General features: G+C 46.1%; 5 protein-coding genes and 1 non-coding gene across 6 annotated transcripts; 3 read left to right on the forward strand and 3 right to left on the reverse strand.

The window, feature by feature from the left end:
• Window positions 1-62: 62 nt before the first annotated feature.
• Window positions 63-2,347, reverse strand: BX661DRAFT_173405 (uncharacterized protein; the record flags this gene model as incomplete). Its single annotated transcript, XM_051533865.1, has 5 exons — window positions 63-131; window positions 305-516; window positions 664-932; window positions 1,551-1,970; window positions 2,076-2,347. 5 exons carry the CDS (start codon window positions 2,345-2,347, stop codon window positions 63-65), a joined length of 1,242 nt encoding a protein of 413 aa, XP_051388954.1.
• Window positions 2,348-3,072: 725 nt separating this feature from the next.
• Window positions 3,073-3,974, forward strand: BX661DRAFT_188539 (uncharacterized protein). Its single transcript, XM_051537433.1, has one exon. The coding sequence runs from the start codon at window positions 3,240-3,242 to the stop codon at window positions 3,732-3,734; it is 495 nt and encodes a 164-aa protein (XP_051388955.1). The 5' UTR covers window positions 3,073-3,239; the 3' UTR covers window positions 3,735-3,974.
• A 2,949-nt stretch (window positions 3,975-6,923) lies between these two features.
• On the reverse strand, window positions 6,924-8,222 carry BX661DRAFT_173408 (RNA polymerase III RPC4-domain-containing protein; the record flags this gene model as incomplete). The annotated part of the gene is made up of 2 exons (XM_051533866.1): window positions 6,924-7,826; window positions 7,923-8,222. The coding sequence occupies 2 exons, from the start codon at window positions 8,220-8,222 to the stop codon at window positions 6,924-6,926; spliced, it is 1,203 nt and encodes a 400-aa protein (XP_051388956.1).
• A 3,465-nt stretch (window positions 8,223-11,687) lies between these two features.
• BX661DRAFT_t122 lies at window positions 11,688-11,760 on the forward strand. Its single transcript has one exon. It is a non-coding gene; the product is annotated as a tRNA-Lys (tRNA).
• Window positions 11,761-11,841: 81 nt separating this feature from the next.
• BX661DRAFT_188543 (Rad51-domain-containing protein) lies at window positions 11,842-12,944 on the forward strand. Its single transcript, XM_051537434.1, has 2 exons — window positions 11,842-12,547; window positions 12,660-12,944. Exons 1-2 carry the CDS (start codon window positions 11,924-11,926, stop codon window positions 12,867-12,869), a joined length of 834 nt encoding a protein of 277 aa, XP_051388957.1. The 5' UTR covers window positions 11,842-11,923; the 3' UTR covers window positions 12,870-12,944.
• Window positions 12,945-14,755: 1,811 nt separating this feature from the next.
• On the reverse strand, window positions 14,756-15,616 carry BX661DRAFT_165796 (uncharacterized protein). The gene is made up of 2 exons (XM_051533352.1): window positions 15,429-15,616; window positions 14,756-15,262 (listed from the first exon to the last, which is right to left on the reverse strand). Exons 1-2 carry the CDS (start codon window positions 15,525-15,527, stop codon window positions 14,840-14,842), a joined length of 522 nt encoding a protein of 173 aa, XP_051388958.1. The 5' UTR covers window positions 15,528-15,616; the 3' UTR covers window positions 14,756-14,839.
• Between the last annotated feature and the right edge of the window lie 191 nt (window positions 15,617-15,807).

Consider the following 15,807-nt stretch of genomic DNA (forward strand, 5'->3'; position numbering starts at 1 on the left):
TGCGACGCGAGGGCAGCGATGAACCCGGCAATGATGAATTAGCACGGGTGTTGGGCTCGCCTTTATGCGCTTGCTGAGCTTCTTGATCTTCCGCCAAGTAATGCAATAGTGCTGACGGCAATGATATGGTCCTATGCACAAGAACACCAACCGGATTGCCACCATCTCCACTGCCATCACTATCAACCATTGACGAACTATGCCCCGGCTCCACTTTCCCATCAAGAACACCATGTGCAGGACAAACTGCTGCTGCCGCTGGTACCAGCATGCCGTTAGTATTAATAGGTACTGTGTTAGTTACCCTGATGGGCGCACCGGCCCTGGTGCCACCCAGCTCCCTGGCAGCCATCAGCCTAGACGACAACGGCAATCCTTGCGACTCGGCCATCTGCTGATCACGGTCCGGCGGTCTCGAAGGCCCAAAAAGATGCATAAGCTGGTCCAGCATATCATCTGGCGTCATACTGCCGTTACGTCGGCTGCTCTGCCGCCGAGCATCTGGCTCGGCCGATCCTGTCGTCAGTCGCTCGTTTTGCTTCCCCTCCTGTGTCTGCTGCGGCGACAGTTTCTTCGCGCCAATTATAGTGTGCGCGGAATCGCCGGTTACCATTTGGCTGGGCGGTTTGACCACTGATTGCCGCGCTCTCGTATGACTAATACTTGCGCGCTCACCCGATGGCCGCAGTGCCGGTGGCGATGGTGATTCGGCGGCCGATGTAGATGCTGCCATGGCACCCATGGTGGCCGCCAAATGCGATTTCATGGAAATCGACACGATGGAAGAGGAGGACGCTGATCTGGATACCCCAGCGCCGCCGCTATCGTTATCATCGCTCGAGTCAATCTCTTGACGCACGCGCTCTTCGAAAAACGTCTTTGTCAACGCATTTTTATCATCCGATGACATATTTGCGCTATTACTCGGTAAACTGCAGCGACGATGGCTGCTGCCGTGGCTATGTCGACGCCCGAACGTAAATGATTTTAAACCAGGCAGCAGCCTGGAAATCCCTTTCTGCTTCTCCAAAGCATCCTCATGTTGCCCAGTATCGCCATCTTCCAGTGCGCCCAAGGAAGAATCACCATGCGCCGGTTTATTTCCAGCAGAGGCACCAGCAGGTGCAGTATGGGTGTCTGAAAATATGGGTCCAAAGAGTGATAGGCGACGATGACGTGGCGGTTTCTCCTGATCCACGGAGCTCCTCCGCTGTGCTGTCGTGACTTTGCTCGCCACAGCATGTATCGGCAAAGCAACTGATGATTTCGCCGCCCACCGCATGGCATCCACGACGTTCTTGCCAAAATCCGCCATACTCTCGCCCAACAACGATGAAATCCGCCTCCCATTTTTCGCCGAACCCGCCGCTGCCGTTGCCGCCGAACCCTGCGCATCACCGGTCCCCCGCCCAAGGAGAGCCCCCACCATCGATTGTGTTTCCATCTGGCCGACAGTGATGGGAACAGCGGGGGAATTCGCGTAGTATTCGTCGCATAGTGGCTCTGTCCTGTACCCGAACGGATCGAATGGGTGGAAGATATTGTGATACCCGACTGCGCCCATATGGTATTCCGTCATGCATTGGTTTCGGAAAACCATACCGCCGCCCATCGGTGATCCTAAAGTAAATAGCCTATCGGGACTGAACCTAAGACTAGGCAAACCCATGTATCTCTGCGCCTCGTGCGCTCCAAAATTCCCTGGTTCTTCTGAATTAAGCTTGTCCATGTAGTACAGGATCTCGTAGCATATTAGGCCGCCCAGGGAGTGCGCCACGAGGCTGATGGAACCAGAGAATGCCGGATTACTGGTCATGAAGGTGTCGTAGGCGGCGTTTAGCTTGTTGATGACGGTTTTGAGCATAATACGGCCGTGGAAGGTTGAGAAGTAGTAGAGGATGTCGCCGATAACCTCGTTGTCCATTGTTCTAATCCACGGTATCGATGGCAGCGTAGCCTTGATCATGCGCCTACACAAATAAAGATAAACCCCAACAAAAATAAGTTAGTTTACATGCAGCAACAACCCAACAAAACTAAGTGAATTTTTTATATAAACCATTATCATGACTTACTGATTGGTAGTCTCCAAGGCCTGTATGTCTGCGTGGTAGTCAATCGGCATCATCTCCACATACGCATCGGTATCGGCGAACTCGCGCTTACAGGTTTCTTGGAAAATTTCACGGAATCTCTTTGCTTTTTTTAAAAACGATCCCTTGGGTCGCTCGTCTTCGCGATGGGGTCCGGTGCCGGGAACCAGAATGATAAAGTGCGTTACTGTCCGGCTCTCATCCGTGATATTATTGTTGCTGGTGTTGCTTTGGCTGTTACTACTGTTGAGCATGGATCCGGTCCCGAATGCCCCAAAAGAACTTGGCAATAGGTCGCGGGAAAACAAACCTGACCCTCTTCGCATAGTCAATGTATTGATGAAATTTTTAAAAATAACAATAAATAGAATTAACAAAAAAAATGAAAGAAAAGATATTTTTGACGTTACAATTAAAAAGGCTTGACTGGAAAGTAAAAAAATAGTTTTATTTGTGGTACAATTAATAAAATAGAATAAGTATGCTTATGCGCAGCAAAAAAAAGCAAAAAAACGAAAAGAGAACAAAGAAATTAAGAGAAACATGTGGACCACACGAATGGAGCATAGAATACTATAGAATTAGCGGATAAGGGTGAGTGTCTACTTAATAGTACAAAATAAAAAGGGTTTCCACCTTAATATTCATTTCCTTGATTTATTTTTTGTTTTTTTTCCACCATTTACAAATCTATAAAGATTGAAACAATAATGAGTAAACCAGAAACATGGAGACCGTAAACCCTGTGGAAAAAATCAATCCTCCAAGTTTAAAATCAACTGTGCACTATAAATTTTATTTGAAAAGTCTTTTTTTCAGAGAGTACTTGATACTTGCACGATTCCATTTTGAGAAACAAAACTAAAATTGCAAGGTGGAAGCGGAACTTGAATTTTTTTGCTTTTTTCCCACACGATTCAAGCTTTTTTATTGTAGATATTATACTATTGTTTTTTGCTCGTGACAATGCATAAGAATGCACATTAACTGGACTCACGGAAAATGGAAGAAAAACGTCGCATAAGCGTTAAACAACCGATTTTACGAATAAATCAGCTTTTTTATTTTACCCCTTAATAATAATATTTGCGCAATATTCCTCTCGTCACTTTGATAAAAAAACATTATATTCGATCTGTACGCATAATGACCACCACAGCCATAAACACAGAGCCCAATACTCCAGACAACCAGCAGCAGCAGCTCGCCCGTATCAAGTTTCGAGTCAGTGACGGGCGCACAAGCACAGGCGAGTTTGATACAAACACAACCCTATCCGAACTGCGCACGTTCATCGAGTCCAATCTGAACATGTCCCGCAACAATACCGAGATATCACAAAGAATCCCTGCACAAGTGTTTGACAAAGAATCAGACGCAAGGACATTAAAAGATCTTGGACTGACTCCCACCGCAACCCTGCTTTTGTGTAATTGGGAGCAGAGACGCCAGGAAGCAGTGAAGGAAAAAGAAATCCCTAAACCAAAGCCAAAGGCCTTGGATGACGACGATTTGGTGATAGAGGACTATTGGAATGTTGTTAATAGTAAAACGTATCTTTACGTTTATGCAGCCGTTATTGTTGCTCTGGGAATTGCGTTGACGTTGTTCTTGACTCCGAGCAAAAAGGATTCACCATAAAAATGTTTTATTGTGGTGACTGTCGGAGAAAATATTTGTTGAAGGGCAGTAGCTAACAGCTGCTGGTTCAAATCTCGAACATTGTGTTTTTTGGTCAACCCCACAACCTAGAAGAATCCAATGCCGATAATCTCGCATTTTACATTTGTCTTGTCTGGATATTTCTAAGACCTAAGAAAGGCGTCATCATTGTCCTTTTCCCCTCTTTTTGCATTTTTTTATTTTTCAATTGAAAGTTTTATTTAATTTCACTTTGCTTTTATAAGCCTGCGGACCGCAATTCGAAAACCACGGCGACAACGACAACGACAACGACAAAACAAGGCGACAGTGCTGCCCAATATATTTTTGACGACAATTCTGGCTGCATTGAACAGGCACACACTCGCTCATTTACTCACTCACAAGCGGAGAAATAACGACCGGCTAAATATTAACTGAAATGACCTTTGGGTCTGAGCTCAAGGTACGCGCGCAGACGGAAACATGGGTGCTATTAAAGCAGAGTCGTGCGCATTCGGATTTGCATTCGAATTGGCATTAACCCTTGCATTTACATTTACATGTCTTTTTAATTGTCTGTCACCGCATTAATCGCCTCCTTTCTTGTACTACTGTTATTATCATCATCATCATCATTCTTCTTCTTTAGCCAAACGAGTTTGGCGCCATCAACGGACACATAGAGAAGCAGCTCGAGGTGTATGGCGGGCTGTCCAAGCTGCTAGCCGAGAAGGCAGCGGCCGAGAAGGAGTACGGGCGCAAAGTGCTGGAGCTCGCTCGCGTGTTCCAGGGCCAGCTGGCCACCATCTACGAGGCCAAGGACGGCGCAGGCATCGGCAGCCTGGCGCTGACCGAGGCCGAGATAGCCGCCACGACGCCCCTCGAGCTGCTGCCCGCAGCGCACTCATGGGCGGTGCACCTGGAGGAGGAGGGGCGCCTGCACGTGCAGCTGGCGTCCAAGCTCAGCGGCGACGTGGCCGATGAGCTGCGCCAGGCATTCGACAGTCTAGGCGACATGCGCAAGCGCACCCTGGACTTTTACCAGCGGCTGCTCGCCGAGCGCGACCGCGCGTTCGACCAAAAGGACAAAGCGCGTGCGCAGTACGAGGCATGCGCCAAGGCCCTGGCTGCGTCGCGGCAGAAGCAAGAGCGCGCGACAACGGAGAAGGAGCAGGAGAGGCACCGGCAGAAGGCCGATCGCGACGCCAGCGCGCGCAACCAGACAAAAAACGAGTACATTTTGCAAGTGCACGTCGCCAACCACGTCAAGCAGGCGGTCAACTGCTCGTTCACGCCGCGCATCATGGACAGCATGCAGGCCATTGGCGAGCAGCGCGTCGCCACTGTCAAGCGCCTGGTCGCGCAGATGCTCGATATGCAAGAGGCCGCTGGCAGCGAGATGGTCGCTGGCACGCAGCGCGCAGCGCACATTGTTGGCCGCATTGCGCCCGACGTTGACTCGGCGCAGTTTGTTCGCCGGCGCGTTGAGGCCGGCGCCAGCAGCTGGGAGGAGCCGCCGGACTTCCGCGTTGTCGTCGATGTGGCCAGCGGCGAGAGCGACGGCATGGTGCTTGACGGCGAGAGCCAAGTGGTGCTGCGCAACATGTCTCTGCAGGCGCAGCGCGAGAGCGCGCGTGCCGAGCAAGAGGCGCAAGAGAAGGGCCGGGATGCTGAGCAAGCCCGGCAGCGCGCGCTGGCCGGCGGCAAGGGCAGCGAGCGCGAGCTGGAAAAGGCGACGGACGCCGAGAGAGAGGCCACACTGGCTGAGCTCCAGGTTGTGCAGCACCAGGCGCTGCGCATGGCCGTCGAGCAGCAGCTGGGCCACATTGACAGCGGCAGCCCGCATGAGTTCAAGGCGTTCACCGTGGCCATATCCAAGATATGCGACTACTGCGGCGAGTCCATTGGCGGGCTTAACCGTAAGGCCGGCAAGTGCGCGCAGTGCGAGTACACGTGCCATGCCAAGTGCCAGATCAAGGTCCAGCCGAACTGCCCGGGCCGCGACCCCGAGGCCAAGAGCGGGTTCTTGGGGATGTTTGGCACAAGGCGCGGCACTAAGAAGGGCAAGGGCGAGCGGCAGCGGTCGCATTCGACAGCATCGTCTGACGGGTCAAGGCCATCGACCGATGCAAACGCAGCAATGGCACTGGGAGCCGCACAGCCGAACCTGCCAAGCCTGCCGCCACGCCAAATCCAATCGCAATCGCAATCGCAACCACAGGCCCAAAACCAAACCCAACCCCAAAATCATTTGGGGATGCTCTTCAACGCTTCGTCGGCAGGGCCCAGCACGGCCAGTAACAGCGCCTCGCAGATGTCGCTGGGCCCGCGAAACTCGCTATCGTACGGCGCTGCAGCCATGCCACGTGCGTCGATATCGCTGCTGGCCGACAGCGGCAACGGTAGCGGCAGCGGCAACGGCAGCGGCAACGGCAACGGCAACGGCAACGGCAACGGCAGCGGCAGCGGCAACGGCAACGGCAGCGGCAGCGGCATGGGCAGCGGGCCCGTATCTCGCAGCAGCACAGTCAATAGAACCACAGGCATGGCCGCCCTGGTGCCCACAACAAGTAATACTGATAGCGCGCTCGTCCCAATGCTCTATGGCTTTGAGGGCGACAACTCGACGACATTGACGGTGTGTGCGGGCGACCGAGTGCGTGTGACAGAGGCCGACAGCGACGGCAGCGGGTGGACAGAAGTTGTGCTCGGCAGCGGGCAGCAGGGCCTGGTGCCCACATCATATATCGACATGAGCGCGTACCGGCCGACACCGCAGACTGTTCCTGCCGGGCGAGCGCTGATGCCGCCACCGATACTCGCCCAAAACCACTCGCCCAGTGCTGGTCCGAATAACTTGAGTCTAGTCCCAGCTACAGCGAGCAGCGCCGAGCATGTGGTTGCGCTGTATGATTTTGCAGGCCGCGACACTGATGAGCTGTCGTTCAATGCTGGTGACCGCATCCGCGTGGTATCGAGGGACATTGGCGAGGGGTGGCTTCAGGGCGCGCTTGGCGGTCGCGAGGGCCGGCTGCCTGTCAGCTACGTCGAGAATGAGTAGAGAGAAAATATATAATATTATGTGGTTACAATTAAAGGCATCATCAAATTCATCATCGCAAGTCTGCACTCATCGTTTAATACATGTATTTACACTTGTAATTTGGAATTGAAATTTAGACTATACTAAATTATGCTGTCAAGGTCGGGCGTGCACATGAACTGCTGGTCAACATTGCCCAGCATAAAGGCAGTGTGGGTGGCGCTCGTATCCAGCGCAAACAGCCCGCGCATGAACTGGCAGTTGGCGCCTCGCGAGACGTCAAGCAAGATATCGCCGATCTTCATTCTGACAGCGCCCGACTTTAGCACAACCAACGTGCCGATGCGCCCGTCGGCCAAATCACCATTGGCTTCGCCTTCATCCAGCTCACCATTGTCGTCAGCGTCGGGTGTGTCGTCGCTGATGTCCAGCTTGGACAAGTCGGGCTTAATGTCCACGCCCAACTCGAGCTTAGCAATGTCAGGCTTGACGTCGGCATCGAGGTCGACAACCGAGGGCTTGGCCTCTGCCGACCGCCCCGCTGCCCTTGCAATCTTGCGCTGCTTGGCAGTGAGCCGCCGCTGCAAGACTTCAGGAGCCAGCTCAAAAATGGGAAGCTCGGGAACCTGGAACACCATCATCTTGTCTTCCAGACCCTCTGCCAGCTCGCCACTGCAATCGCCATTCTCAGCCTTGGCCTGTGCTGTGAAAAAGGAGGCAGCACCAAAGTCCAGCTTCAACCTGCCCATTTCTTCCGCCGCGCTGATGGCCATCTCCTCTGTCTGCACCTCCAGGGCATCTACTGCCGTCGCGTCGTTGTGATCCGTCACCATGACGACCTGCGAGTCCGAGTTGCCGCCCCTCGAGTCATCGACGCCAAACCCAGACTCTGGCTTGGCGCCGGCTGCCGACGTCATATCGACACCAGACACGCCAGGCGGCAACAGTGCGCTGCCGCTGCCGCCGCCGCCGCCGCCCATACCGCGCCTAGAGGATCCGCCGCTAGACAATGACGCTGGACCCTGGGCAAACGGCCCAGTGATTGCCTGTATGAGCTCGACCCTACCCCTGCCCCTGCCTCTTCCCCTGCCCCCTCCTCTCCCGCGATCCATGTACATGTCCCCGCGCTGCTCTCTTTTCACCTCGACGACAGGCTTGGCTAGAAGCAGGGCTGAGGGCTCTTTTTTGTTCCTTCTGGCTGGCACGTTAGGCGTGAATACCATCTTGCCTCTTCCTGACACTGAGGCTCCGGGCACTCCCGCTGCTGCTGTTGTGCGCTCGCGTATGGAGTGCAGTCGCTCGTTGGGGATCGACCCGCTGGCCGAGGGCAGGCCACCACCACGACCTCGCCCGCGCCCACGGAGCGAGCTTCCTCCGCGCATGGATCCTAGCTGTGGCTTCTGGTCTGCTGCTGCTTCTGATGGTGGTGGAATGTCAGGCATTTTGTGTTGAATTTGTCCTGATTTGTGAATGAGAAATTAAAGCTGATTGAAAACAGCCAGGCAGAAGAAGAAAAGAAGAAAAGAAAATGAACGGAGAAAAAAATGTGGGTTTTGTTGCTTTTTCAAAACTTGATTGGGCTGAATCACTAATAATTTTTCAAACCGAAAATTTTCGAGATGGCTATTTGCGCTGTGTTTAACAAACCATTGAAATCAAGAGTTGCCTGCTAAAGAAAGTATTTAAAACGTTTGCCCATTTGGCTACTCTGTCCACAAAAACTAATTGATACCACATGTATTTGTTCATTTTTGTTTTTTTTTACACAGACACTTGTCAAAGTGAGCGCTGCTTGATGCAAACAAGTTGCATTGGTATGCAATGTGACATACGCGAAATACCAAACAGAAGCAATGCGTTTTGGCAATGGCAAGACACCCAGTATCATACATGGCTACCTCGGTTATACATGACAATGATGTGTGGATTATTGACAATATGGGTATGTGCTCAAGAGTTTTACAAATTGTACAATAATGATATGTTTATAATCATGATGAGAATAAAATGAAATAGGATGACATAAAATACTATAAAACGTCCACAGCTTGTATATTAAGCAAGAAAAAAACACAACCTGGCCTGTTGTTGTCTTTTTAGCAATTAATATCTTCGTGTAATGTTATGAACAAATTGGCCAATATTGAGAACGTGCTGTCTGCAGTGCTGGTTTTATTTATGCCGGATTTTCTGGTGCTTTGGCTACCTAGTTCATATTCGATCCGTCAGCATTATTTTGAGGTATAAAATTAATGTGTACCGCAAAACAGAGTTGCTGCTATGTATAGTGCTGTAGTGGCGCCCGCAAAACCAAATACATATAGCGCTGGCTTTGTCAAATAAAAGGTATAACGATTGGTAATAACAAGTTGTGTAATCAGGTCATTAATGAAAACAAGGTATACTGTAGCTGCAAAAGTGGAATGGACGAGTGCTTTGTAAAATAAATATTTCCTATTAGTCAAGGTTTTTTAAACTATTACTGTATCTATAAGAAGTAGGCCCAAAATTAAACCCCGAGCAAACGAGGTTAGACCCTTAACAAGGCTCGGCTCGGCAAGATCTCCCCTAAAGTGGCTTCAATGGTGTACAAAGCACCCATGGCTGTTGTCAGCCCGTAAAACTGACACGCAGCACCATCATGATCAATTTTTTGTTTTTATGTGGGTCCAACGATGATTGCATGGCTATCGATACTGGATTGTAAAAGTTGGATTGAGTGTAATCACAATTATGAATAAAAAACTAAAGTTACAATGACAAAATATACAGTGTACTAATATAATAAATGAGGAGGAAATAAAAAAGAAAGCGGTTTCTAGATTATCTAATTTTTTTGCCTTATTTTGAAATGCTGTCTACATTATTTTGTTTCGTTTCTATTTTTTTCTTTCATTTTTAGTTTCATTGTTTGGATTGTATATTCTCATAATGCGTCAAGATGACAAAGATATCCATAAAGGCCAAGATGCAAGACTGCCTTCTTTACTTGTTTTTTGTGGGCACCCTTTTTTTGCTGTATATCTATATTCAATGTAATGGTTATCGATTTTGGTGCAAATGTCAGCATGTAGTGTTGTTTTTCTGCACTTGTGTCATTCTTATATTTGGAATTGGAAGCGGCTGCAAGGACACCCAGTTGACTGCATCAATAACACTGGCATGAAGGTCTTCAAGAATCCAGTAAAAAGGTACACTGAAGGCTTTGTTAAAATGCGTGCCTTGGCGCACATTTAAACAAAGAGATAAATAGGGGGGCGAGCATTGGGATTGCTCATTATCATACGTACAGGTCTGCCAAAACAGCAATGCATGCCAATATTAAATTATATTGCTAGTATGTCTTTAAGTGTGGGAGTTATGTATTGATATGCGTGTTAATAGACTAATAATAAAAATAAGAAACAATTTAAACATGCACACGTTTCCTTTGATGGTGCATACACCCTACTGGCTGACTGAGTGAGCATGTTGCTTGCTTTTGGATACTGTTATACAGGCACACATATTAATACCTACAATACCGCTGACATGTCGGTGAATTTCAAATTAGCTTGGCCATGTATTATCCACCTGTTTATTATCAATATCATTAGCATTATTATAATACATATCCATTGTTCTTCCTTCGGATTCATTTTTTCTTTATAAAACCCCCCAAAATATGGCAATGCATGTATAGAGTATGGCCACAGACATTGTTAGGCACACATTTCCTTTGTAGCCCAACACCCATCAGTTGCCCTTTTCTTTGTGGGCACTAAGACTCACAGTTATAAAAGGGGCAAAACAAAAACATTTATGTTATCTTTCTTCTCTTTTCCTAGTTTTTAGATAATATAAAATCTGTCTAGCTATTCAATTCACATGTTAATAGCATATATATACTACTGGTACCATTTTGTGGACATACAATGCCATTTTGATATGTCTCGAATAAAATAGCTCAATTTATAGGGCTATATGAGCACACAGCTCCATGCATTAAGATATTTTATTTGAGGATGATTAAAAAGGGCAACTTACATCCACACAATAGCAACAGTAGCATATATGAGCTGAGGTTCTACAAGTTCCCAAATTACAAGCAAAAAAGTTGCCTCTCACAGTTTGTAACTAGATACACCGACAAAACCTAAAGGTTGTTTGTACTCTGCATATGACATGCGCGATTATTACCAATTTCAGCTGTATTTGATTGTTTACAGATTTGGTTATTTAAGGCATGAAATCACAACAAATATTCCTGTGATTCCTTCTTCCCCTTGCGTTTGCTTTTGAAATTAATTAAATAATATACTCGACTACCCCCTTTATCAGATGCAAAAGCAATTGAACATTGTTGGGTTTTTTGTATTATTGATGAGCCATCAAATAACGGGCCTGAATATACAATTACTTCTGGTGTATCAAGGCAATTAACTTGTCCACTGCCTAATTTGCATAAATCATTGTAGGTCGATTTGGCACAGTAAATATTTTAACCAGACTCTCGTTGGCATCAGTGTTTAGTGGTATTAAAGTAAAATTACAAGATAAAAATATATGACAAATAAATAAACAAAATGGTCTGACAAGGCACATGTGCACATGAGCAGTGACAAAATGGCAAAATGGCAAAATAAAGAAAAATAGACTCATGTTCTGGGCTTTTCTTTTGCTCAGCATTATTTGCTCATCTGGGCACTGCTACTTTGATTGATCATTCAAAATGGCAGAGCACACACTGCCAAAGAATTTGGAGACGGGTGTTAGAAAATAGCCTGTTATTTTGTTTCTTTTTAAACAATGTTTTTTGCTGCCAATCCCTGTGCTTGCTGGCTCCCGAATGAGATGCATAAATTACTAACACATTTAACAGAAAAAGTGAGCGATTAGTTCACTAAATAGTCTTAAAAATGACCTTGGCCGGGTTAGCTCAATCGGTAGAGCGTAAGACTCTTAATCTTAAGGCTGCGGGTTCGACCCCCGCATTCGGCTTTTTTGGAGTTTTGTTAAAACCCGAGCAATTTTTTTAGCTGGTGCAAATAAAAACGGCTGTGGCTGCTGTGGAGTGTGGTGGTTGTATTCAAACAAACAAACCTAAAAAATACGGCCTCTCTCCTAACTTCAATTTATTTTTTATTATTTTATTTGAATTAGCATGTCGCGCCCAGTGCTCTCGCTGAATCTTCCTGCTCATTTAAAGACTCTGCTCGTGCAGAACGGGTACCTGGCCGCCGCCGATTTTGATGAAGGGCGGGGGGCAGAGGACCTGCTGCAGTTTCTCTCAGAGGCCGAGGTGCAAGCGGTTGCCGATCTTGCGCGCAAGCAGCCGGTGGCGGTGTCGGCGTGGGCGCTCGGACAGAATACGCGCAGACAAAGGAGCTTTTTGACGCAGTTGTGTGGGCTCGATTCGCTGCTTGGCGGCAAGGGCATTGCGCTTGGTGGCGGCAGTGTAAATGAGGTTGTGGGCCAGCCAGGGAGTGGCCAGACCGAGCTGTGTCTGTGGCTGTGCGTGGCTGTGCAGCTGCCTGAGTCGTTGGGTGGTGCGGGGATGCGGGCGGTGTATGTGGACACAACGGGGTCATTTTACCACGTGGGTGCAGAGCGGGCGGCAACAGGGTTGCGGGAGCAGCTGGTAGCGGCGCGCAAAAACGATTTACAACTGCAGCTGCCTGAGCCAGGCATGCTGCTCGATGGGATTGGTGTTTTCCGCGTGTACGAGGCGCATGAACTGGTTGCGTTGCTAGAGTCGTTTGATGATGTTTGCCGTGAGCTCTCTAATGTAAGCCGCTGCGTATCGGGTGAAGGTTTCCAAAAAAATTTAAAAAAAAAATTATTTTGTGCTCAAAGGTATTTTACAGACCATGTGTTTTTATTAAATTTTTATTATGTAGGTCGGATTGCTGGTCGTCAACACCGTGAGCTGGCCGTTTTTGGCGTCATTTCCAGAGAACCTCTCGCGGCGGCAAACATTGCAGGCAGAGGTTGCGCGCACATTATCACAGATCGCTGCCAAACACCAGATAGCGGCAAGTATTATATTTAATTATTATATTTGTAACTTTCGGGCTGTATATCAGAGTCATTACAAGGCTTTGTTCTGAATTTCTATTGTTGCTTGCAATTAATTATTATTTTTCTTTCATTTTTTATGTAGGTAATTTTGGTCAGCCAGGCAAAGTCGTCGGATACTGGCCATGCCGCAGCGCCACATTCCAAGTGTCTGCCGATAGATGGCGATGTCTGGAGCCGCATATCGTCCAACCACTTGTCAATCAGCAACTCTGGAAGCGGGCGCTGCATTGAGCTACACAAGTCATCTTTGTATCCGACTGGCAGAGTAAATGTTAATGGTATTTAAGATTATAACATGTAAAATTAAGTACAATAAATTGTATTTGAAAAAACTCTAGTATTTACTCTCTATTCTAGTTGATTATTTGTTGAAGTGCAAAAACACCTGTTTTTTTAATTAAAATTTTTATTAAAAGAATGCACATGCGCTATTCAAAAAAACAAATAGGCCGCTTATAAAGCTGCTTTATAGAAACAAAAGATTGTTGTGCAGCCCGAGGATATGGAAGTGGACGTCGAGGTTGAGAATCGTGAAATGAGTCTCCGTCCGCATACTGATTGATAGGGTACTAATTGGATTATGCAGGCGTAAATTAGGGAGGCATAATAATGATGGCCAGATATGCTCTCCATTTTGCAATGCACATGCATGAGTGCACACACACGAAAACCACAACATTGACTTGCCGAGATACCAGTCTGCTCGCAGAAGAACCAGTTCTCGCCAACGGAGAGCAGAATTGGCGAGGTGCACAACAAAGGCAACGGGATACATATATAAGATGAGACTGGCTCCAGTTCTACTTTTGCTTCCCTTAATAATAAAAATTATAACAAAACCCAAACATACTTTTAACACTCACTAGGCGACTAATGCTCCACTCAAATCACAACACCTTTAACACTATACGACTAGTGTTATCCTCAAATCAGAACAAAGTCAAAGACGACTTTGTTTTTCTCTCTTTTAATATATTTTTCTTTTGCTATTGATTAAAAACATCGCTCTATTCACCCTTTTTTACTTTCTCTATTTCCAAACCCCCTCGTTCATTTATTTATTTATACTTTGAAACATATTACTAATGCACTAGCTAACATATAAAACTTTTTTTGAACAATGGGTCTACAGTACATAGTAAAAACCAAAATAAACATCATGTACTACGAAGCGTACACTTCTATGCACAATATTGGACCGTACAAAGTAAATCCAATTGTCGCTTGGATAGGTCAATTAAATATGTAATAAAAATGATAAGCAAGAAACATAAACCAACGGAAGGATACAAGTATATAATTAAAAGGGTGACTAATTTAAAACAACCCTTGGATAAATCAATGAATATAATTGAATGTGAGAAAAACGACATAGACCTTATTTTGTATGAGGTGCCTGTTGCGCAGCAGAATTGACCATTGATGTCAATGATTCTTATTGAATGCGGATTGGGATCAAAGGCTGTTTATACTGTATGTCGCCTTCTCACGTTGGTGTTTACAACCAAAACCACGTCCACGCTCACTTGTCTTGAAATGGTATAAATACCAAGCCGACAGACCAGAAATCGAGAAGAAACAGGGTATTCAGTTTTAGCTTTAATCATATTAATAATAAATAATCAATAGTACCATTCATAACAAAATCAACCATATACCGTTTTAGTGCCCCCAAAATGAATCCTGAAAAAAAATATTAAAGCAAGTGTCGAAAGTCAATTAAAACACTGCAGCATTGTATATGTCTATATTATTTGCACTGGATATTTAAATAAAAATATTGTCTGGAGTTTGTGTCCAAAAGTTAAAGTTATTTTTATACTTGCTGGGTATGAACACAATCAAAATATCATTGCGCAATAACACGCCATATTCAATTCTTTTTTGCCACACTGTATCACTTGAATGCTTTCAATTTCACACTTCAAAAAACGGTTCACAATATATTAAAAATAAAATAACATAAAGAAAGAAAAAGCCACCTTTATTGATTCCTAAATCAATTCAGCACAAAATTATACTGACTATCATACTCCGAATTATGCACAAACCACAGTACCACAGACGCCAACAATACACCAAAAGCCTGTAAAACACCGGTAGCCCCCACATACATAGTTGCGGAATCCACCTGTGGAACAATATACTTTATAACCAAAATCGTCAATGACCCAGCGACACCACCGGCCAAAAGTGCAATTCCGATAAACAAGGTCAACTTGGCCTTGCCCGCCAATGAACTACCACCACCGTAGCCGAAACTGTCGTCGCGCAGGAGGGAGAGGTCAATGGAGTTGGTTACTATCATACCCAATGTGCACAGAATACCAGGGATCCAGTCCTCGAACCCAAAGGTTACGCTGGAGGACTCTGCGCGAGAAAGTATTAGCCCGTCGATAAAGAACCACCAACCGATAGTAAACTACAAACCAAAGAGAAAAATTAAAGAAAAGGTTTAGTTTAATGTAAAAAAAAAGAAAAAAAAAGTTGGTTTATGTTTTTTTTAAATAAAATTCAAATTGAATTGAGCAATCTGCTTTCTTCTCATTTTTCTCCCCTCCCCTTTTTTGGGATTTGGGGTTACGTACGAGTGCTCCAGAGGCGTATGTGCCGAAATCGCGCAGACGTTCTCTCCAGGCACTGGGAATTCGCGGAAGCTGACAATTCCAAATGAAAAAGCGAGTCATAGTTTTATAATAGAAATTAATACAAAAAACAACAAAAAACGACTTAATAATAAAATGAGGTGAGAAATTGAGATTGACGTAGAAGAAAAATAAGGGGAAAAGAAAAAGAAAAAGAATCTATTACATCACATGCGTTTTGCACTCTTTCTTTTTTTTTTTTTTTTTTTTGGTGAGCGACAGAAAATAAAAAAAATAAAACGCAATGCGCATAAATACACGTGACATTCCTATATCCATTATAATAATAAAATATAGTATATATATCAAAAAATAGGCAACA

This window comes from Kickxella alabastrina (assembly GCF_025024165.1).
Source record: "Kickxella alabastrina strain RSA 675 chromosome Unknown BX661scaffold_31, whole genome shotgun sequence".
Classification (NCBI taxonomy): domain Eukaryota; kingdom Fungi; phylum Kickxellomycota; class Kickxellomycetes; order Kickxellales; family Kickxellaceae; genus Kickxella; species Kickxella alabastrina.

Coding starts and splice junctions, on each gene's coding strand:
- BX661DRAFT_188539 (XM_051537433.1), top strand. CDS start 3,240: ATGACCACCACAGCCATAAACACAGAGCCCAATACTCCAGACAACCAG.
- BX661DRAFT_188543 (XM_051537434.1), top strand. CDS start 11,924: ATGTCGCGCCCAGTGCTCTCGCTGAATCTTCCTGCTCATTTAAAGACT. Junction 12,548..12,659: donor TTTGCCGTGAGCTCTCTAAT/GTAAGCCGCTGC, acceptor TTTATTATGTAG/GTCGGATTGCTGGTCGTCAA.
- BX661DRAFT_165796 (XM_051533352.1), bottom strand. CDS start 15,527: ATGACTCGCTTTTTCATTTGGAATTGTCAGCTTCCGCGAATTCCCAGT. Junction 15,263..15,428: donor CATACGCCTCTGGAGCACTC/GTACGTAACCCC, acceptor TTTGGTTTGTAG/TTTACTATCGGTTGGTGGTT.